At 39.0% G+C, this 23853-nt stretch overlaps 1 protein-coding gene across 4 annotated transcripts in view; it reads right to left on the reverse strand.

Moving 5' to 3' along the window:
• Positions 1–23853, reverse strand: part of TLE1 (TLE family member 1, transcriptional corepressor) — an 89524-nt gene that overhangs the window by 9750 nt on the left and 55921 nt on the right. For all 4 annotated transcript variants that reach the window (XM_075931753.1, XM_075931752.1, XM_075931754.1 and 1 more), the window contains 7 exons: positions 21780–21896; positions 17957–18010; positions 15917–16069; positions 14906–15050; positions 13802–13992; positions 12116–12192; positions 1017–1266 (listed from right to left, as the gene is read on the reverse strand). In XM_075931753.1, the coding sequence (XP_075787868.1) occupies positions 1017–1266; positions 12116–12192; positions 13802–13992; positions 14906–15050; positions 15917–16069; positions 17957–18010; positions 21780–21896 (987 nt within the window). The remainder of the gene's footprint in view (positions 1–1016; positions 1267–12115; positions 12193–13801; positions 13993–14905; positions 15051–15916; positions 16070–17956; positions 18011–21779; positions 21897–23853) is intronic.

Genomic DNA, 23853 nt, shown 5'->3' on the forward strand with positions numbered 1-23853 from the left:
AGACAGACAAACAGAAATGAAGACCCAGCAAAGCTTGACTGTATAACTTGGCTCGTACCAATATCACTGAATATTAAAAGTAGAACTTGCTGTGTTTTAAATGGGTATTAAAGTGATTTATAGCCTACGCCCTTAGAAAGGTACCTGCCTTTACACAGTGCGCATTTTACTGCTTGCCTTTCTTTCCAAATGTATTGGTTCTAAAGCCAATGCTCCATGTTGTATGCAGCACTGAATTCATTGTCAGCTCTCAACAAATGTATGTTCACGTTCAGAACAAGAGCAAATATTTATTAGTTCCGTATCAAGCTTTCAGACCAATACCCATATTGTAATCAGGCACCTTGTGAGTATCTTCTGTTTAAATCAGTGTTTCTTAAACTTTTTAAGACCATGGAACAGCAAATATTTTTTTATGAGGAACACCAAGGATTTTTTTTGTTGATCCAAAAAAAAAAAAAAAAAAAAAAGGTTGGGGGAAAAGGGTCGGAAGGGTCGGGGGGGAGGAGAGGAAGGGGGAGAAGTTAGAAAAAAAGGGTTGGGGGAAGTTATTGAACAAAAATAGTCACCTGCCCCTTTAAGGGCAGCCATTTTGAATTCTGTTCTTCGCAGCACACAGTTTAAGAAACACTAGTTTTAATGAACTGTAGCAAAAAAAAAATACTCATGGAACATTCTAGGCATCTCAGAGCAAGCCTGATTGCCTTCACTTACTGTGATTTATCTAATGAGGAAACCTCCATTAACTGCAAGAGGAAGAATTGGGGAAAATTCCCATTTAAAAGTTATTTCTCTAGTGCAGTATTTGATTATTGATCTTATCTATGAGGACTAAACTACAATTCTTCCTATACCATTGCCACCATTTTATTTAAAAAAAGTTACATGCCAAAAACAGGAAAAAGAACTGCCTAATATTTCCTTATAATATGAATAAAATCCAGGGCTGGAGAGCTATTTCCTTATTGGGTCTCCAAGGAGAAGTTACTCTTGTACACAAGTTCCTGTTTGCTTACCAGGCAATCCAACTGAGAGACAGGGCTCTTGTTGCCAGGTTGGCTAATATCCCAGACTTTGACACATCCCTTTCCACCTGTGTACACGTGTCTTGTGGGGTTGCTGATGGTAACTGCACATACTACTTCCCCGTGATTCAGAGTGTTGATCTGACGAGCATGGCGAGGGATTCCTGGTCCAATGAGGGCATCAGGAGGGAAAGGTACAGGCTGCATCTGACCATCCGCAGTAACGTGAAAGGAGTATGCTCTTTGGGGGGAAAGGGGGAGCAGGAGGGAGAGTAATGACAAAGATGGAGAATTATGTCAACCATTACATTGCTGAGTTATGACAAATAAGAACAACCTTTACCAGTTCCTTAGATTGACATAATGTGAAAAATAAAATCATCCAAGCTGCAGTGCCAAGTGCTATGCACACACAAGAAATTTGGGATGAGAAGAGAGGACTTACAACAGACAATTCCATCTCCTCTTGCTTGTGAAGCACAAAAACGGTAAGTGCATTAAGTGGTATGATTAACAAGTCCCTTTTTAAAACATGTCTATGAGGTCATAGCAGCTACCTTTTACCCTTCGTGAATTTAACCAAACATCTAGACTGCAAATATGAACAAATGGAGGCCATACAACTTCAATTGAAAGGCTGACTGATACCTTTTCCTAGTGGCTGTTCCTCTGAACAACATTTGTAGGGTCTCATTTCTGCAAAGAAGCTGACATGCCCAATTTCCCAGGCATTTTTGATTATTTGTACAGCTTTAATATTTGCATTTTTGCTAGTGTCAGAGTTTAAGTGAACTGAAACTGCTATCTGGAATATGGGGAACTGTAGCTGAATAAAGATACATTTTTCCTTGTAAAAAAAAGCAGATAGAATAATACATGTGAGGCATCTGCCTAAAACTACTCCACTAATAATAGTTAGGGTTTTGAGTGTTTCCTTTATAGCTCAATTACCATTTATAGGACACATTTTATTGCCTAGGTGAGATCCCTAATTTTGTCCTAATATTTTAAATGCATATCTGATTCACATTACAAAGACCAATATTCCCATCATTGTTATTGCCACATTTATGACAATCTCAAGAAGACCAAAACTGAATGAACATGGAAGAGAGAATAAACTGCCTGCTCACTAATACAAATTGAGCCAGTTTGAGTCACACTGTTTGGTGCTCCGCCTGCTTATCCATCTGCCCCCTCCCCCCCCAAAAAAGTATTTTTCCTTAAGAAAGTCTTGAAAGTGCCTACCCTACACTACAAATACAGCCCCTTAGTTAGTGTAACTCAGATGAAATTCACACTTTTTACATATTACATTATGTAATTGCCATTCTATCCTAAAATTGGTAGTCAAATTTTTCCTATTTGTGTTTTCTGTAAATCACATGCTATAACCAGCGATTAAAAACCCATTCAAATGGGGTGAGTACACGGATTAGGAATGGGGAGAGAGAATTGATGGAATGCTGGCACCTTCCCCTTGAAGGAAGGGATTAAGTTTGAGAGCAGAAATAGTCCATATATCATTAATGATCTTTTCAGTATGAAAGGAAGAAGCAAAAGAGCACCCCATATACTCTTGTTTTCACAGGGAAGTTACAGGAGTGAAGAGCAAGCTACAATTAAGTTAAGGCATGAATATTTCTTATACCTAGTCACACGTGGTAAAATCCATACTTGAGTGAATGCATACAGGTAAGTGAGAGTGAGAAACAGAATGAGGGAGCTACACTAGCTAAGAAGTGAAGGAGAGGAAGATCAGGAAGATGCAGGCAAGAGAAAATGTAGGATCCAAAGTAAAGAAAAGAAGATAACATTGAAAAGAAAGAGGAAAGAATACAATAAGCATGGAGAGAAAAAGAATGGAAAGATACTCTCTCCAAACAATGCAACATATACAGATGGAAAAGTGGAATGAAACCAGAAAGAGGAAACAAGATACAAGAAAAGCACAGGAGACAAAGGTTATATTGTTGCAAAACTTAATAAATAGGAAATAGACTGATAATGAAAACATAAACATAGTATTCTTTTAAAGAATACTAGAGCCTGGTTTTGAGGGCCGTAATGACACAGGTGTTTCTCACATGGGCTAACAGAAGATGTTGGGAAAACTTGTGACAGGACATTCCTTGCATTGAACAGAATATACCATTTATCATCACACTGCTGATAGTCAGACTCATATTACCTATTGCCCTCTCTCTGGTTTTATAGTCTGTATCAGGTTTGTAGCACTCTCTCTTTATTCCTATGCCCTGAAAGAGGAAAGGAACTAAGTGAACACTACTCCTCGACAATAAATATCTTGTAGGTCACTCCACAACTTATCTTCTTTCATTCAATGAGTAGTTTTTATTTATAGGTACTCATTAGTATTTGATTTAGAGGGCAGTTCTTTACTCACCTCAAAAAGCTCACCTTTCTAAATACCATAATTATTGTCAATAAAGAATAAAAAGAGGCAGCGTGAAAAAAAATACTGTTTGATTATGTAATTAAAGACTGCACCATAAAGCGTGTGGATGGGAGCAAAATTAAGGTTACACAGCCAACCATAACTCTGGTATTTCATAAAGTACAGGAGGGGTCCCCATGAAAAAACATTAAACAGTGTCCTCCTCTTCTCCCTGCCCCCTCCCCCCCCAAAAAAACCCCAATCCCACTCTGAACATTGTTTAGGTTATAAATTAAAGCACTTTAAAGTTAGGAAATGTCAAAACTGAGGTTGCCTATGCACTATGATAAACATACTATTTTTTCCTGCCTCATTAAATAAACAGAATTGTTTGTGTTACAGTAGTAGTCAGAGGCTCCAACATCAAGGCCTCATTGTGCAAGGTACAAACAAGATAAAGAAGTGAAGTGACTTGCCCAAGATTACACAACAGGTCCGATCTGAGGAACAGGATCAAGGTATAGAATCAGGACAGCAGTGAGAGGCTGCAATTGGACCTATTCTGTCTGTCTGTCTCTCTCTCAGCCCCCCCTCCCCCCCCCCCCCACACACACACACACAGAGCAGAACTTTAAATTCCAGCTGCAAAACTTTTATAATTGGTGAAAATACACAGGCAGAAAGTTATACTAGTAAAGCACATCTTGACCTAGATTTCACACTGATTTTGCAGGGCAAGTTCAATTCAGAAGCTACAAACGATATACTGGTTGTTTAAAAAATCAGCATGTTTTAAATTCAGAACATGGTTTTGATCAATTTTATGTCTTATACAGGCAGTCCCCGGGTTACGTAAAAGATAGGGATTGTAGGTTTGTTCTTAAGTTGAATCTGTATGTAAGTCGGAACTGGCATCCAGATTCAGCCGCGGCTGAATCTGATCAGTTTCAACAGCGGCTGAATCTGGACACCAGTTCTGACTTACATACAGATTCAACTTAAGAACCGCAGGCGTCCCCAAGTCAGCTGCTGCTGAAACTGCTCAGGAGCTGATTCCAGGAAGCCCGGGGCAGAGCAACTCTGCCTCGGGCTTCCTGTAGTCAGCCGCTGGTCAGTTTCAGCAGCGGCTAACTTGGGAACGCCTGGGGCAGAGCAGCTCGGGTGCTGCCGGGTTGGTCCAGTAGCGCCAAGGAGCGGTGCTGCGGGACCAACCGGCAGCGCCCCACCTGCTCTACCACAGGCCCCGGGGCTTTGCTCCACGTCTCCCTGGTCTGCTGGGGGGGGAGGGGGGGCGCACTAGCTGTGTCCCCTCTCCCCCTCCCCCCCCCCCAGCAGACCAGGGAGACGTGGAGCAAAGCGGCGGAGGACCTGGGGCCGGACCTGCGGCACTTCCAGCTGATCTGGAAGCGGCCGCGGGTCCGGCCCCGGGTCCTCCGCCGCTTTGCTCAGCGTCTCCCTGGTCTGCAGACCAGGGAGACGGGGAGCAGCTTTTCTCGCCCCGGAGGAGGCGGGCAGTGGGACCAGGCGTCCCGCCGCTCCAGTCCTCCGGGGCGAGAAAATCCCCGTTCGTAACTGCGGATCCGACATAAGTCGGATCCGCGTAACTCGGGGACTGCCTGTAGTTCCTACACATAAGTAGTTTTACGTTAATAAAAAAGTGCTGTTTTTAAGCATTAATTGAATTTTCATTTCTGTCCAAATGGAACTTGACAATCACAAAATTAAAAAATCACACATGCCAATTGGTAAATCAGAAACATCATTAGTCATCTTCTAAAATTGTAAAGTATATAAAAATTAAGAATGAGAGAATGTGTGTTAAATTACACAAATGTTTAAATAAATGTGTATTGCTAATGTGTATCTTCCACATTCGCAAAAAGAAGCACCATATTTAGTGAGATGGTTATATTTAGCTGCAAATTAACAGCAATAATATTTTACCAAATTAACAGTAATAAAAATTACCAACCAATAAAATAAAAATAACTAAGAATCAGAGTACTAGAAATGGAAGGGACCTCAGGAGAGATCAACTCCATTCCCCTGCATCACAGGAGGACCAAGAAGTACAAACACAAAACAAGGTTACAATAAATTACTTCAATCAGGGTTTCCTACTTGCTGGTTTAAAATCACGAATAAATTTTAATTCATTTTAATTTAAATCAATCTATCCAGAAGTGATCTCTCTGATCTTAGTTCACTCAATCAGTAAGTTGTTTTTCCATTTGTACCAGGCCTTTGGATTGGTACCAGGAATATGACGACACTCCAATGTACTACCACAATACAAACAATTGTAATGTATTGATTTGGCTAAGATTAATTTAGTATAAATCTTGCACTTTTAGCTCTCCATTTTCTAAGTAGGATAATTGTTTTATGACTGTCATCCTCCGAAGAGAACCCCAGAATTGTTCTTGCCATTTCAGAGAAATATCTAGAATTAGTGTTTTTATGATGAAATTAAACTGCAAGACTTTCTTCATTTTATGGAAAAATTAGCATGACAAATATGATTAAACTGATTTGACCAGCTATCTTACTCTAGAGCCTGGTCCACTCTACAGTGGAAGATCAAGTTAAGATACACAACCCCAGCTACGTTAGTTACGTAGCTGAGTCAGAGTATCTTACATGGTGTTTCTGAACCACCCATTCAGTGGGAGGCTGACAGGAGCTTCCCTTACTCCTCACAAAAGGAGTACCACCAAACATCGGCTGGAGCTGCCTTCAGCGTTCGATTTATGGGTCCATACTAGACCAGCTAAATTGAATGCTATAAGATTGACCTCTGGAGTGTCGATCTTCTGTGTAGTGTATGCATGACCTAAGTATTTAACAGAATTATTACTAGTCAGCTTCTAACTAGGACATTCAGGGTAAATATCTAAATAAGTGAAATACTGCAACCATATTAAAATTACTGACATTTTAAAATGAAGTTAAATTTTGCCTCCATCTCAATCTTGCCTGTAAGATTCATATGCTCCAAACTAGATTTGAAAAGTGCAAATAGAGTACTGATAAAAGCACATGTCCTTAATACTACTGTTGCAAATCTATTTTTAAGGCAGCATGTTCTTTAATTCTCAAGTTTGTGACCGAAAGGTTGCTACCATTTAACTCTAGCATCAATACTAAGTGCAAAACTAGAGTGAGAAGTAGTCAGGGCTTCTCACTTCCTGGGAAAACCCAGAAGAATCTAAATACAATAGCTACAGGGGACAGTAAAGAAAGCTAAAAACTCCACTGCAATGACTAATCAAATGAGCAAATATCAACATAGCACTATACCAAAGAGTATAAAATCTATGTGCTGCTTACTGTACAGTAACAAGAGAAGGGACATAAGGTGCAAGATCTGTCATTATGCCAGACAGCATCTCTGAAAATAGTACTGATTTCAGGAAACAAGTAATTACTGATTTGGAGACTAAGGCAGAAGAAGAAAAATAACAGAACAAGTGCTGCCAGGAAATCTAAAGACAAAAACTGAAGTAGTTTTAGGTCATCTGGCCTCTCCCAAACACTACTGACCATGAGATTTTAAAGTATGAGCTTGAATCATTTGTTATGAGGACAGAAGTGTGCAATTGCACTAGAAGTAAAAAGTAGTTAGTCCCAAAAGCCGTTAAAGGCAAGATAAGTGAAAAAAAGATTGTATGCATAGAGAAAAAATAGTTCCACAGTAACAGGAAAAATTAGCAATGGGCTTCAGTAATGGAAGAAATACAGGATACAGGACAAAGGGAAAACTCCACAAAGAACACAGAAAGAGTGCAGGAAAACTGAAGAACAAATGCTAAACACACCTTGAGAGCAGGATGGAGAGAAAATGGAAGGAATGGGTCTCGAGGAGAAAAATAAAATAAGGTCACCTGCTATCAACTGCCAAGACCCACTAATTTGTAGCAATGGGAAACAGGAGAGCTGAAACCCCCTGCAGCATTCCACATCAGCATGCAATAGCCCAAAGTCAACAGCATCACTTGTAACAGGATTTGGCTTTGAATCGTATAAACTTGTCAGTGGCAGATTTAAAAAACAAAAACCAGAAAAGGATGGAAGTAAGGGACTTAACTTAGTGACACAACACAAGGTGAAGCAATAGAAAATAAGGTGTTTTCCAGAGCGAAATCTTGCAACAGCCGCCAACAGGAAAACAAGAGCAAGTTCCTAAGAGGCAGCTTATTTTTCTAGCAGCAATCTATTCTATTAAGATGATCTCAGTGTGTACTGTGGCTAAAGAACAGGTGCTCACAGAAATACTGGTTCTTTGGAAAGAAAAATGAATCAATGGTACTTAGAACAACAACAAAAAATAAGGGTTGCAGAGTAGCAACAGATAATGACAGCAGCCAACAGATACAGATGGAAGGAGATAGAGTATTTCCATCTGAAAATCTTCTTCCCCCTCTCCCACCTGCAACAGGATACACAACAATAATGACATCTCCAATTTGAGAGTCTGGGAAATAATAAGTTTCAAATATAAACTGAGAATTCGCCTGCAGTTTGCAATGCCTTGACAGGTGCCATGTTATGCATACGTTGTACCATTAATTTCAATAGACTTAACACAAATAAGAGATGCTATCTTAAAGTTACTCTGGGCAATAGAAGACATCCTAGCTGTGGACAAATGCAGCTAAAATAAGTCTAGAATCTCCTAATGCAGTTAACTGAAAACTACCCTAACTCCTGGAATTTTAAAGGTTTGCCATGTTTATTTATAGTATGAAAAGGCTATTGAGGCAACTATCAGCTAAGGAGGCAAGACAGTCTCCACACAGCGTGACACAGAGATAACCTACCTAAGAGAAGTCTGAGGCTATGTCTAGACTGGCACGATTTTCCGCAAATGCTTTTAACAGAAAAGTTTTCCATTAAAAGCATTTGCGGAAAAGAGCGTCTAGATTAACACGGACGCTTTTCCGCAAAAGCACTTTTTGCGGAAAAGCATCCGTGCCAATCTAGACACGCTTTTGCACAAAAAAGCCCCAATCGCCATTTTCGCGATCGGAGCTTTTTTGCGCAAAACGAATCTGAGCTGTCTACACCGGCCCTTTTGCACAAAAGCTTTTGCGCAAAAGGACTTTTGCCCGAATGGGAGCAGCATAGTATTTCCGCAAGGAGCACTGATTTCTTCCATGAGATCGTCAATGTTCTTGCGGAAATTCAAGCAGCCAGTGTAGATAGCTGGCAAGTTTTTCCGCAAAAGCACCTGCTTTTGCGGAAAAACTTGCCAGTCTAGACACAGCCTAAGTGTATAACTTATTACTACAAGTGAGTGTTCTCCGAAGCTATTTCAATGAGTAAGCTTTAAATTCTTGGGCAACACTTATGTGACCAGAAGGAAAACACCATACAGACTTCATTCAAATCATACTTTTTAAGCAATAAGAAACACATGACTAATGGATCCTGAATGCTATAACAATTATATCTAGAAATGAGCCTCCTTCCCCAATATGATTTGTTTAAATATTCCTAACATTAATGAAATGGAAATAGTAAAATGGCTTAATAAATGAAGTCCAAGAATTAAAATTACCCATAATCGGCCTATAAATGATCCAACAATATTCTATTTAAAACTGTGGGCCATAACTTGCAAAGCAAGAAGTCAGAAACTCCAACAACTGTCACTGGCAGAAAGAAGGAATTAAGCTTGAGTCGGGTCAGCAGGAGTGTACATATATGACGCATCACAACCAACCCGTTGGGTACTGCTAGGGAAAATCTTCCAATGATCATGCACACACATATTGGAATACACGTGAGCAATCACTCAAAGAGCTAAGAGTGATCACATTATTTTGAAAGCAGTGCAACAGAAGTGAATCTGCATGATCATAAAGTCATGAGGCAATCGGGAGGCATATGATGTACCTGTGAGAGGAAGATGTCACTGATGAGGGGAAACAGTTCAACCTATTTCACGGCTAAATCTGGTAGTTTAACGGAAACTAGAATCACGTTGCACAATATTTTTAATTATCAGAATTTCCCACATTAGGCAGGCAGTTTAGATAAACACTGCCAGGAGATTGAGCAAACTGAACAGGAAATCATATATACATGATATAAAAGAAAATACCTCCAGGAAAAAAGGAATTTTATCAATAATGTATTCTTTGGAAATCACGTTCTCTGTAAAATTATGTAAAAATATGTAAATATTTAAGAAAACTGCAAAAATAATAAATTCAGAGTTTAAAAAGGAGGCTGTGTGTGTCCAGGATTCTGCCCTAAATGTGGAACTTTACCAAGTTTAATTAAACCTTTACAACCTTGGGATTGTTCCCTAGAATACTGATCATACCACTGACACCAGCCTTTTTGCCTCTGGGGCTCCCCTACCACCCTGTCCTATTAGGCCAGCTCCATTGGTCTCCGCCCCCACAAGGCACAGAGCTGGGGTTACTGCCCCCTCAAAATCTAAGCAGACACTGACCCACTTCAGCTCTGGGAGAATGCAGTTCCATAGAGCACAGCACCCAAGCAACTATCCCCCAAAACGATCAAAACCCCAAATAAATCCATCTTGATCTGCATAAAAATTTTTACAAAGGGGAAGCTCATGAGGATGTTTGCCTTTTTTAATCAATGAAAAAAAGAGAGATATGCACACTGGTCGTTCCCCTAAACACCACTTACTTACACTAGGCCTCACCGAAAACAAAAGTATTTTTTATTAAGTACAAACAGTAGGATTTCAGTGACTATAAGTGAAGAGTCAAGTAAGTTACTAAATTAAACTGAATGAAAACATGTAGCTTAAAAAAAAAAAATCACTAAAAAACTTATTGCAAGCAGATGCTTACCCTAAAGAGCTGTTATTTCAGGAATAATCTTCAGGTCAGACACTAACTCTTTTTCTCTGACCAGGGTCTCCAGCCCTTGTATCCTGATGGAGTGTGCCAGGTCAGCCGAAGACAAAGGGCTGATAGCTTATATCAGTGGTCCCCAACCTTTTGAGGTTGTCGGGCGCCAGGGGGCGTGGCCGTTCGCCCACCGGGCGCCAGGGGGCGGGGACACTTGCGCAGCCGGGGGTGGCCCCCCCCATAGCCGCTTGCCCGGGGCCGGGGCCCCCCCATAACCACGCGCCCGGGGCCGGTGCCCCCCCGCCGCGCCCCCCTGCAAGTCCCCCCGCGGGCGCCATGGCGCCCGCGGGCACCGTGTTGGGGACCACGGGCTTATATAGTCTTTCCTCCAGGAATGGAACCTTTCATTCTACATTCTGCCCCGCCGCTCTCCTTCCATAGAAAAATACCATAGTCAAAACAGAATCCCAGTACCAGGTGGTATGGTCACATGCCTCAGTTAGCCATATTTCTAATTTCTCATACAAGAAGGATACATGCACCAAAATAGGATATACAAATCCAACCAAATGTAACATTAAAATTGACTGGTTACATGAAGCATTTTGTCCAAAGCATCTTTGAGTTATACATATTTATATTCATTAGTCAATTTTCATAAAACATGAGGAGGGACTGTCACAATCATCTAGCTACAAATGCTCAATAAAATGCTCACCCACCACTCTGAAAGGCATACTTAAGTGGCATGATTTCAAAATACTGCTTATTATGCCAACAAAACACTACATTCTGAAAATACAGAAAGCAAAACATTTTTAAGCGCATCTCAAAATTCATTTGACAGAACAGAGTATTAGCTAACTATAGGACTGCTTTAATTACCTTTACTTCCTCACTAAAAAATAAAATTACTCAAAAAATTCAAAATACACTGGCCTGTGAATGCAAAACAGCATGGTCACAATTTTTTAAAAAAGTGCTCTTTTTCTTTATATATCGAGTTTAGTATCAATACAAGAATCCAATTTCAAACAGTGCTGTGAACATGAACCTTCCCACATGTATATGTCCACTGTACATCTACAGCTCCATTTTTGAGGTAGTTTTTAGAAATGCCTGTTTTAATGTGCAGGTTATGTGCCATAGTAAGTACAGGCAGTCCCCGGGTTACATGGATCCGTCTTACATCGGATCCCTACTTACAAACGGGGTGAGGCAAGCCCGCACTAGCCTAGAATAAAACTGAACTCTGGAGAAATGTTTGGCTAGAGTTTCTCCTACAATATGTACCAGTTCCGACTTACATACAAATTCAACTTAAGAACAAACCTACAGTCCCTATCTTGTACGTAACCCGGGGACTGCCTGTACTTATGATCCTCATCAAGTGTCACCTACATTTCTGAAGCTTGAGACCCAGTGATATCGTCAGCCTTTCACTCCTGCTAAAATATCTACCAGTTTATAGGGGGGATGTGATTTGCACCCACTGTTTGTAGTGGCTGAAAGACAGATTCACACGTTTAAAATATAAAAGTCAAAACAACTTATTTTTTTCTGTGGAGCACTACTTCTCCAATTTCCCTTGCTACCTCTGGTTCAATGGCAAGGCTTGAGAGAAAGGAAACAGAGATGTATCCCATCAACAGCATCTCACCGGAAATAATTAAATGTTCACAAATGCGATTATAAGATGACAGCTGCCAGTTGAGAATTTATAAGAAATGCTCCTTATCAGGAGAGTACAACAGAAATCTCTATCAAAATACCCCAAGATATCATTCCATTTGGAAGTCTTGTTTGTGGACATAATATAACTAAGTGCTCTTGCTATTTAGGTGTTCTAAGTTACTTACGGTTTCCCCCCAGGGATTCCTGCTAGATTTGGAGGGATTCCAGGTACTCTCATGTGAGGAGGAGGATCAAATCCAACCTGATAATGAAAAATGAATAAATCTCAAGCCTATCGAATAAGAAAACACAACTCCCCTTTCTTCACCTAGGGATGTTAAACTTAGATTAACTGGCTAATCAAATAGTTGATGCAATTTGCATCTACTACTTGATTAGTCAAGAAGGGCACCTCTGCCATGGCATTACAAATTGCCAATGCTGCATGGAGCCCAGGGTTAGCTGGGGAGTCCCCAGCTGATCCTGGACTTCATGTGATGCTGCCACTTTGAAATGCTGCTTGCGGCCTGGGCTGGGAGTCCTCAGACTGCACGCAGCATATCAAAGCAGCAGATGCAGGGCTGCACACGGCATTTCAGAGAGGCAGCAGCAGTGACAGGGGCCAATTCGTTGAGTAGTGTGTGGACTATCCGATAAGCACTTGCTTATTGGACAGTTGACTAGTCGGTCACATCCCTATCTTCACCCCCAACTTATTTGAATTTCCAAAATGTTCTACAGAATTTTTTAAATACAATGTTTCTTAAAGGAATGAATTAAAGGGACATTCTTAAGAAATTTATTTTTACATTTTCCAGTGTTCATATCAAAAACTGAACAGATGTACATTATTGTAACAGCTTAAATATGACAGTAATGATATGCTTAATACATTATGTGCTACTTCAAGATTTTCTAGCATTTTAAATCTTATTATATTAATTCATCTAGCATAAATAAATAAATCAAGCCATCCCTACAACAAATATCGACCAAAGTGCATTCAAAGTTCATTCTTTGAAATGGTATCCATAAAATAAAATCATAATGCACATGGTTTTAAAGATATGGCATATACAGTTTCAGTCCTTCCTGCTCAAGAAAACTGAACTGTTTTCCAGTTTAAAAGATTAGCCTCATTATAGAATTTAGAGAATATAGCACCAAGCCTCCCATATCCTGCAAAGATTTATGCACGTTAAGTTTGCTTACAAATAATCCCAATGATTTCACTGGGCCTACTTGTGTTCCTAAAATAACACATGCACTTAAAAGTTTGCAGAACTGGGCCCTTAGTTATATTTTATGGTAGTGGCGACTACAGGAGTACCTTATTTGCACTGTTGCTAGATCTAACATTTTTTAACTTTCCAGGCCATAGAGCCATAAACAGACACACACCAACTAACTTCAATTTTTTATTTAAAAAAAAAAATGAAACTATAAGCACAGAAAAGTGGATAAAAAGCCTTCTATGTGCTGCAAGATTAATGTAGGATGTCTGTAAAGTGTACGGATCTGCTCCAGTAGGAGAGAAACAGATGTCCGGAGAACCAATGAAGTGCTTTGTAGCTTCCAACACTACCTTTTTATTCAGAAAATAAATAAAAAAATAGTTTGGCATTTCTTAATGAACCGAAGCATTGATGAAGGTTAACAAAAACTGAAACATACATAAATACACTGAGATTCTTTGTTTTCAAGGCATGAGTTTGTTTCTCTAGCCATATAGCAAAATGAAACATAACAGCGAAGCAGTCAAGCCTCTGGCGTTATGGCCTGGGAGCTTGACAGTGTTAAATGAAGCATGTAGCTTTTCCTAGTGAACCAAACCTCATCCTATTGAGACTGCAAGCAACATGTTTCCCTACCATAGGAGATCGTCCATAGGCAACCACAGCGGCCGCGGCTGCAGCAGCACTCATCTGCGGGGACATGTTGTGCAGACTGGCATAAGCTGCCCCTGGACTGGTCAAATCTCCATTCATGCCAGCATGAGGTACCATTCCAAATGGAGCAGGATATGGTCCTGATACCGCCAAGGGTGTCCTCAAACCAGCAGCTGCAGTTTAATGAAAAAATATGCTCATTTTGAATTGAAGTAATTTTCTTTCTATTTTTCTGCATAGGAAAGAAAACATGTCATTCCAGATGAATTCTTCTTGAGCAATACCCAGTCTTCCCCTCTTTGTGTTGCTAGTTACATTCTGAACTAGGCTCATCATCACCACCACCACTTATTCGGACTCTGTGTAAATGAAAGCTCTTCTATACATATGGCCAGGGCTAGACAAACCCCACCGAGAGCCACTTGCCAGCCCCGTACTGCGCATGCGCAAGACCGGCACTGCGCATGCACGAAGCGCTGGTGAATGAGGCTTGTGGCGCAACCGGCTGAAATCTACTCGCCACGGGCGAGTAGATTCAGCAGTTTGTTGAGCCCTGCATATGGTTTTTAATCTGATTACTTTTAATAATCCCTAAGCACAGTGTCCAGTCCTTCCTTCATATTTTCCTCCTCAGCATTGCTCATTCCCTGTTCTCATTATTTGGTCTTTCACCAATTCCTGCAATAAGGCTGAGAGGTGCAGTTTAGAAAGCTTACCTCTGAAGACTGAACAGCAAAGGTAAGCATCACTCTCAAGTTGTCAGGATTTACATTTCACTAAATATTAGCTGACTCAAATACAGGATAATGGGCTAGGAAGGCGCTTGCATTCAGAATAATTATCAGAAACTTTAAAGGAGTCATTCTGTAGTTTAGATTATGTAGACAGAAGATAAAACCAAATGTAAACAGTCAATCAGAAAGAGGTACAAGCTGCTGAAAACTAAGTCGGAACATCTGTTTCTTATCAAACCTGTTGAACAGTGTAAAGAAAGAAGCAATGCATTTATTTAAGTATTCACAGATAGTTACATAAGTAAAAGATTAATGAAAGACTCAGAAAGACACATAAAAAGCAATGCATTACCAGCTTGGTTAACCAGAGGGTCCATTGTTGGCGGTTTGCCAAGGCCTGGACGAAGTCCTGGAGTAGCACTAGTGCCCGGAGTTGGCACATCACTTCGAGGAGTCGGTGTGCTGGATTTCAGAACAGGCGTGCTGGCTTTTTCATGCTGGTATCATTAAACAAATTAAATGAGCATTATTTTTAATCCAGGCCACATTACACAATTTATCACAACAGCAGCTGGGACGCTGGGCACCTACTACCTACTCCCTAAGCCAATTTTCATAAATCCGCACAATGTTGACAGCGTTAACTTGTGAACGAGAAATGTTGACCTTTCCTATTCCTGCCAAAATTATACAAGCTAAAAATGCAGAAGGTAATTTTTTCCTTCCTCCACGGTCATTAAAAATGTCTGAGATAATTTTTCTTCCGGACAGTATTCCGTGTATTACCAAATTCTTTCAGTGTAAAATCGACACCTCAAATATAACGGATAATAATGTCTAGTGTCCCAGATTAAAGTCCAAAAAGGCATGATATCTAATTGATAGACCCCTAAAATAAAGCAATTTAAGAAGTTGTGCCACTACAACAAAGACCTTATGATCAAATAATGACATTTTAACGAAAGAAAGTAAAAACAGCCGATTTAGAAGAAGGCAACCCTGATTCTGAAGAACTTTTTAATGATCTGTGTGTGTATGTTTTGTCTGAAGTGAAGAATAAAAGTGCAAGCTATTTTCAGCTTCAAAAACAAAACACTGTTTATAGTGTGCTGTTTGCATTATAGTGTAAACATTAGCTATAAGTGTACAGGCAAGACCAGTGGGAAGTAGAAGTTTTTATCAGCAAAGAAGAGGGTTGTATAATGGTCATGGGGAACAAGAACAAGATTCAACTTCAAGTGTATAAAATCAGACATCCACTGCCAACAAGTAAGCCACTGTGCACAATAATTAGTAGTAAGACCATACATGTGAGAAATAGATAGGTATTTCCTCAGGGCTACAGGCTTCTTTTAACACTCACCAAACTCATTTCTTTGGATTTCAAGGAAGTGGAACTTCCTGAGGAGGCTGTGGATGCAGGACTGCTAGAGGCATCTTTTTTCAGCAGACGGTTTTTATCTATGCCATTCTCACGTGGTGAGTGTGCAGGACTTGCCCGTGGCGATGAAGGATCCTAAAATAATAATAATACTAATAAAACAAAAATACAGATTAGGGATGGGGGAGACAGGACAGCGGAAAGCAATATTATGGCCAGGGGCTTGTACAAAACACTGCAAAGAAATTATCACCACTGAAAAACTGGAAGGTTTTAACTAGACATGTTTAAATACACATATATTTTTAATTATTAGTTTTTATTTGTGACAATGTCTCCATTCCATCTGGTCAATTGGGGCAGTCAGCCCACTGACTAAAATAAATAAATAAATAAAATCCCTTGAAATCTGGTTAGTTTTACATGTGAATTTACATAATATTTTTTCCCTAAATATGAGATTACAACCTAATCACAGAAAAGTTGTAACAAGTGCATGACAAACAGTGAGGGGAAAGGGAGAACCAAAGTAACAGCAATACAATTATGCAGTTCATAATGTCTGGTGCAGGATAGCTCTGAATAATGAAAACATTTTAAAATTTTCTTTTCAAACCATAACCCACTTTGCTTATCCCCACCATCAAGAGAAAGTGACCCTGAGTTCCTGAGCCACAGAGTACATCTCTATTGTTTTCTTCCCCATGTACCAGTAGTGGGCAATCTGCAGCCCATCAGGTAATCTGATTGCTGGCTACAAGACATCTTACTGATGTTGACCAGCACCAGCATCATCCCCCACAGCTTCCAGCAGCTGCAGTTCTCTGTTCCTGGCCAATGGGGCTGTGGGAAGCGGCATCAGAAGGCAAAGGAGCCACAGAAATATGTTGGCTACCATTTTCCACAGCTCCCACTGGCCAGGAACAAAGAACCATGGCTACTGGGAGCTTCATGAATAAACCACATGTCATGGAGTACTGATGGGATGGATCACAAGCAAAACGTCTTCTGGCCCAGAATCAGATTACCCCAATGGGCTGCATGAGGTCGCTCACCACTGCTCTATACAGTCTGCCCTTTACTCCTCTCCGAAGCAAACCCTCCCCTGTACTCTGTCCACCCAGGTTCCCGGCCCTGTGCAGAAACTGCAAAGCCACCAGGACTCTAATAGTTTTTCCACATTCCCTGTTGCTCTCCTAAGGATAGTGTGGATATCTGCAAGTAGTATCAGATACAAGACATCAAAAATACTATTAATAGTTCTGTATCAGATACTGAGATACTGCTATGATCTGATCTTCGGAAGATGTTGCTAGTTACCTAGCTCCATGCTCACTTTCCACCATATAAGCCTACAAAGTGATGGACAGAGCTGACATCATCTGGACACCATAGGCCTTTACAGTGTCCACTTCCCAGTGCTGCTAAAAGGCAGATGGGAATAAGGGAAGAGTACTGATGGCATTGTATGCTCCCAAAATCTTGTATCTATAGGACACAAGAGGGGGGAAGAGGTGGCTGACTAGTCTTCTTCTTCAAGAGTAATTTGCTCTAGGAAATTCTGTCGACGTCTCTAGTTGCTTCTCTGCTCTGTTTGCTTCAATCCTGGACTTCATCAAATGCTATCTTCACAGTGGCCATTTAGTGTTGTGTTCCAAAGCCATACCCACCTAAGACACTTGGATTTAAATATACTGCTTGACAACCCCAGTCCTGTAGATCCTCATCTTAACTCTCCCCACCATACAAAGGCTTTCAGGACAGCAGCTGTGAAATGCTGGAATTCATCTTCTGGGAAAGCTGAGTGAATCAGTTTAGAGCCAGAAGAAAAGAGCCTGATTTCTTCTGTCCTGTAGTATGGCATCCAGCTAGCAGTAAATTTTAAGGTTTTTCAGGTTAATTACAAATATTAGTTTTAAAAAAAAAAGCCAATCTTCTTTTTTATATACATTTAGATGACAGTAAAATTTTCCTTAATTGCTTGGGCAAATGTTAAAAAAGCAAAAATGGAAACTAAGTTACCTCATTGGATACATCCACAACCAAGTTATCATCACTCTTGTCCCCATCACTGTCCTAGAAAAAATTGTTTATTCCATTTAATACACTTGAAAAGTACAGGAGAAAAACTAAGCATCTGCTGTATACACAATCTAAATATTAACGTTATCACGATCTGAACCCAAATAAGAGACAAAGAGGAGAGCCACGCCATTAGATGCAGAGAGCATATAAGGACAAATACACAAATTTAATGAAAATAAGAGAACATTGTTGGGGAAGGGGCCTGGCCTTTTAGCTTTAAAAGTATACTTTTGAAATTTGAAAGAATATTTGTATGCAACTAAAATAACTGTTTACACTCAGGGGAAAAAGACATACTTAACTGTTCTCATTGCTAACCTGTGTTTCAATCCTATGAACTGTAAAAGGAGAGTTATAGAATTAGTTACAGTTTGCACTGTGCTTTGAACATGTAAAGGACAATGACTAAGATGTTCAAAGACGTTTCCTATGTGTATTACTTCTTTCAGAAAAATATTCTCCTAAATCCAAAATAAGCCCAGTTTGAGACCTACTCTAAAGCTTCATAATATCAAAGTTCTGAGTAGAAATTAAACGGGAAGATTTTGAATTTATTGTCCTATTTCCAATCCCACAATTCCCATAGTCAACTTATTTCTGTTTTCTAAAACACAAATGAAACCAGCAGCCATATAAGTGCAGTCTGAAATTCAGTAAATCTTTGAAACAGTAAACGTGTTCCAGAGTGCAATAAGCATTAGAAAACAAGGGATTTAAAATAATGTATTTAGCTTATCTACTTATAACCCAATTCCCTTCCGACTACTTCTACCGAATCCAAATTGCCCTGTTTTCCCTAAAATCAACAGCTTCACATTGTATTATGATTCCCAAGGAAACAGAGTGGTTTAAGCATGCACTCCTTTGAATAAATGAGATCATTAATATCTCCCTCCCCAAACTGCTAACATCTGGACATTAGTGAGCTGAAAGACTTTAGTACATAGAAAAGTGTGTGAAAAGTTCCCAACATCAAAACAAGATTCAAGATGGTGGAAGAAATCACAGACTTTTGTTTCAAAGAAACCAGGGTAACAGGAGAGGTAATAGATACCACAGGCCTAAATTAACAGGATAAAGAAGGTGCCCGAACCTGCCTTCAGCTGTCTCAATGTAACCCCAAAGAAAGAGATTACAAAGGTGTAACTGTGAATAGAACTGGACATATTGTGACCAACAAAAGCATCTGGTGAGTGATATTAAGAATTACAATAGAGTCTAATTTTGGGGGGTCTGAGTAACCAGCAGTTCAGTTAGTGCCCGAAGTCACAGATCCAGGGTATTCTTGCTACCGTACAATTTTATCACAATTGCACTTCCAACAAAAAGAGATCAGTCCTCCTCTTTGTTTCCCTGTATTACTAACATCTCCATTCCTTTTCTAATTACTACTATTACTCTTTAATTTACATTAATCCTACTCCTCCCCGTGCTCATTTTTCATAACCTTGGAAGAAAGTTAAGGGGAGAAATGCTGAGCCATTGCAGCCAGTGCCTGCCTGCACAATTCATGATCCACAACCCTTTGTGCTGTTAGTTCTTTGGAACTCGATGGGCAAGCAAAGCTGCTTTTCATAGAAATTTTGCATAGAAATTTTGCAATTTCAACCAGCATGGGCAGTAGCTGGTGAGGTCGCATGGCAAGCAGACACCTTTGGGAGTGTGTCTCAGAAGATTCTACAGACTCAGGCTTGTGGGGCTCGCATAGAAGTACTTAAAAAAAAAAACACCATATAGGCATTTGGGTTTGGGAGCTCAGGCTGTGAAGTTGGAGAGGGGGGGTGCATTTCACTAAAGGTTTCTGCTTAATTTGTAGGGATACCTTCATGGATTCTGAGGTATGTGCATGCTACAGTGGTGGCTACTATTACATAAGGGGAGGAAACTGAGGTAAACCAGCAATTCTCAAACTGTGGGTCATTACCTCAAATTCAGTAAATGGGCTACCAGATCTGGCTTAAGCTTGTTGGGGCCCAGGGTCAAAGCCCCACCACCCAAAGCTGAAGAAGGACTGAAGTTCTAGGCAGCAGGCCTTAGATTATAGGCCCCCCGACTGAAGTTGTTCCTCACTGCTCACCCTTGCCAAGTGATGGGGTATGGGGTTTGGTCCCACCACCCAGGGCAGCAGGGTATGTGTGGCAGGCATCAGTCACACCTCCTAGGGTCATATACAGGCATCAGTCACACCTCCTAGGGTCGTATACAGTAAAACTCCAATAGTCTGGCATCCAATAGTCCGGACTCCTGATAGTCCGGCATCAAAATGGCAAGAGCCTAGTGAGTGAGCTTCGGCAAAAAATGAGTCACAAGGTAACTGCGGCAGCAGCTGAACTGAGCAAAAAGGGTAAAAAAGGCTTAAAAAAACTAAAACATTACAGTATACTGTATATAGTATGTACAATAAAAAGGGTTAAGAACACTTTATACAGTATATAATGTATACAGTATATATATATATATATATATATATATATATATATATATATATATATATATATATATATATATATATATAAAACCAGTTTATAGTACCTCCTGATAATCCGGCATATCTGATAATCCGGCACCACCTAGGTCCCATAGGTTCCAGATTATCAGAAGTCTAATGTAGTAATTTTTGTTGTCAGAAGGGGGAGAGGGGTCGGTCATGGCACAATGAAGTTCAAGAACCCCCAAGGTTAACAATTTGTTTCTGAATCACAGAGGGCTTCTGACTCCTAAACCATATGAAACCTGAGATGCAGCTTTTAAAGAGGGTGAATTAAAAAATAAAAAAAGATTTTAAATCAGGTTTTTAAAATATAAATTATCTGTATTTTTGTTTTTAATAAACCTATTTAAATTTGAAATTATGACCATATGAATTTAGGTATGTCCTAAACTTTTACTATATTACATAATTTAATTTATAAATATTTACAAAAATAATATTAAACACTACATAGTTGAAAGTATAAAGAGAATATTTTCTTCATTTCAGTTTATTCAATTATTTTCATTTCAGTTATTTGTTCATTCAAAGTTAAGTTACTCATGACAGTTGAAAATGCAGGAAATCTTGTTTTCCTCTTCCAATCTATGAATGAAAACTAGCTTTAAAACCAGGAGACATACTAGTTCAAAAACCTTATGGCCATGGTGACCAGAAACAATCAGAATAATCAACTACAGATATTTCCTTTGTTTAATAAATCACTTCATTTTATATGCAAAACGCATTTTGATACATATTCATATTATATATGCAATAAATGTAAGGCAATTTAACTAAAATTAATATGCTGCTCATTTTTTTAATTGAATTTCCATCAAAATAACATTTGATTTAATTCTCAAGTTAAATTATCACTTAAGAAATGAGAAATGCATCATTCATACTTTCTAACAAAAAAATTAAGAATCCAGATACATGTAAATTATTCTATATAATTGCTTAAATCAAAGTGGTATATTCTCCTGATTATCAAAAAAACCTCCCCAGATTAATGATAAACTATATTTAGTTGCAAATCAACATGTTTTAATGTTTTTCAACCAAGGAGAATTAACCTTCTTTAAGAAATAACTAAAAAGTATAAACACAAAACCAGATTCTAATTTATTGAAAAGAGGCTTCCAATTTGCCAATTTAAGTCATTATTAAAACGGGTGATTTAAAATCTCTTCAATTTCCATCTGCACTGCTTTTTACAACTATTTCACTCCTCACACAAAATATCTGCAAATAAATTAATCATTTACTTGACATAGATTTGCTTACATAGTGGCTGGAATCCTTATCATCCACCTTTCTTTTTTTGATGTCATTGGAATATTCAGGACCATTCCTGCGTTTATCTGTGTTTCGCAGGCTGTCCGGTACCAAAAGAGAATTACTCTGTAAAGACAAAAAACAAGGTCAATCAAAAATTCCTTCCAGAATTCTTTTATATATGCCTGATAACCAAAACTGGATGCAACAGACATTTTAGAAATGTCATACCTTCACAATCATTCAATACAATTAATCAAAGTCTTCAAAGGCAAATTATAATTCGGGGATTCATACATTTTACGCTTTGCATAAATCAACCTATCAGTAACTATTTGTTAGGTTACTTAATTTAACTGACATTTGTTTTACTTCAGGAAAAATACTATTTGTGAACATGCAGTATTTTATATGTATTCATACACACACAGTTCATGTATACATCATAATATTCTCATTTTTAATGTCAAAAGCAAATAAAGTTTGGAGGATCTGCCCATTGAATGTACTATTATGAAGCCATCTCTTAAAACAACAACAAATGTAACTGGGTGTTACCAACAGAGTAAGATTAACGAGGGGTTATTTATTTGTTAGCTGTGATAAAAATCTCATCTCGATGCCCTCAACAAATTTACCGCAAACACAAAGATCAAATATTTTCACTGCAACGTAAAATTCATCATTAGTGTGAAATTAAAGCTAACACATTGTTTAATCAGTCTTGGATTTAAAAACTGAGGCCAATACACACACAAAAGAGAAGAGCAAAGACTAATTTCATTCAGATATGCTAAGTACAAACTGTTGACCCAAAGAAAAAAAAGGCATTTTAAATATTTTTGGGTCACATGACACAATTTGACATGCTTCTGATTCCCATCTCCCCTCTAGCTAAAGCATTAAAACATGTTACAATGAGTTCTTTTAAGAATAGGATTAGCATATGCAAGAGGGCAATTTGTTCAGTGATGTGTTAATGCCATGAACAATGCCGAATGAGTTGTGCAAAGAACTCCCAATCAAAAAGACCTGATAAGCCTGGTTTCTAAAAGCCATCTAAAAAAATCACCACAAGAAGAAAGCATGGTGCCAATTTACATACTTAAAAGAAAACTTAAGGACAAATCAGATACAGTGGTGAGTCCATGAAGGAAATATTTGTTTATATTAAAAGTCATAGATGTTTACTCTAATATTTAACCTAATAATCAGTTCCCTACTCCTTGAATGATTCTCCATTTGAAAGTGCTCAAACACATAGAGGAAAACAAAACAGTATTACACATGGCAATTTGAACCCTCTTTTGCCTACTTCAGAGGCTATACTTTAAAGCTAGCTCTAAGCTCTTTTATTCATGACTATTCAAGCTACACAAATGCCAGAAGGCTTACATAAAGCATATGGGAGGGTCCAATGAAATTCAGTATAAAGAAGCTCATAGTAATGTCTTTACCACAATGTTTTGTGGCTAAAAGGTGGACTTGCTGGATGACTGAACTAATTACCTTGATAAGCATAGACCAAATTTAACCCATCTTCTCCTTCCAAACACACACAAAAAGATAAGGAAGCCAATGTTTCAGAAAACTAAAATCCAACTCAGATGAAAAATAAGATTTGTATTTTAAAATGAACACCCAAGATCTGCAATAGGAGATACAGCTTAAAGATACACTCTACTCTAGCTGTCAGGGGGAAGCCTGTTTTTGCTAAAACCCAAGACCAAAAGAAATATTCGTTTAAAAATATTTCTCTTGGAATTTTTTAAAGCAACCCAAATATTGCAGTACTGGGAAGCTGCAAGGACCCCTAACAATAAAACATGCACCTGACTTCATCAGTTATCACTGTCACAGAAAATAACTTCAAAAAAGGGAAGAGTATTTGTGAAACAACAAATTATCTGGTATCACTTTATAGACTAACTCCGCTATCCTCTGAAGCTTCTTACATTTTTGAGACCTGGATCCTGCAAATTATTTTAAATGTATGTTAATTCCACTCATGCAAGCATCTTGCAAGACCCATGTCTAAAGTACATAGTAGAGTAATTTCAGGTGTTAACAGGTAGTTTTTTAG

This window comes from Pelodiscus sinensis, chromosome 6 (assembly GCF_049634645.1).
Source record: "Pelodiscus sinensis isolate JC-2024 chromosome 6, ASM4963464v1, whole genome shotgun sequence".
Lineage (NCBI taxonomy): Eukaryota > Metazoa > Chordata > Testudines > Trionychidae > Pelodiscus > Pelodiscus sinensis.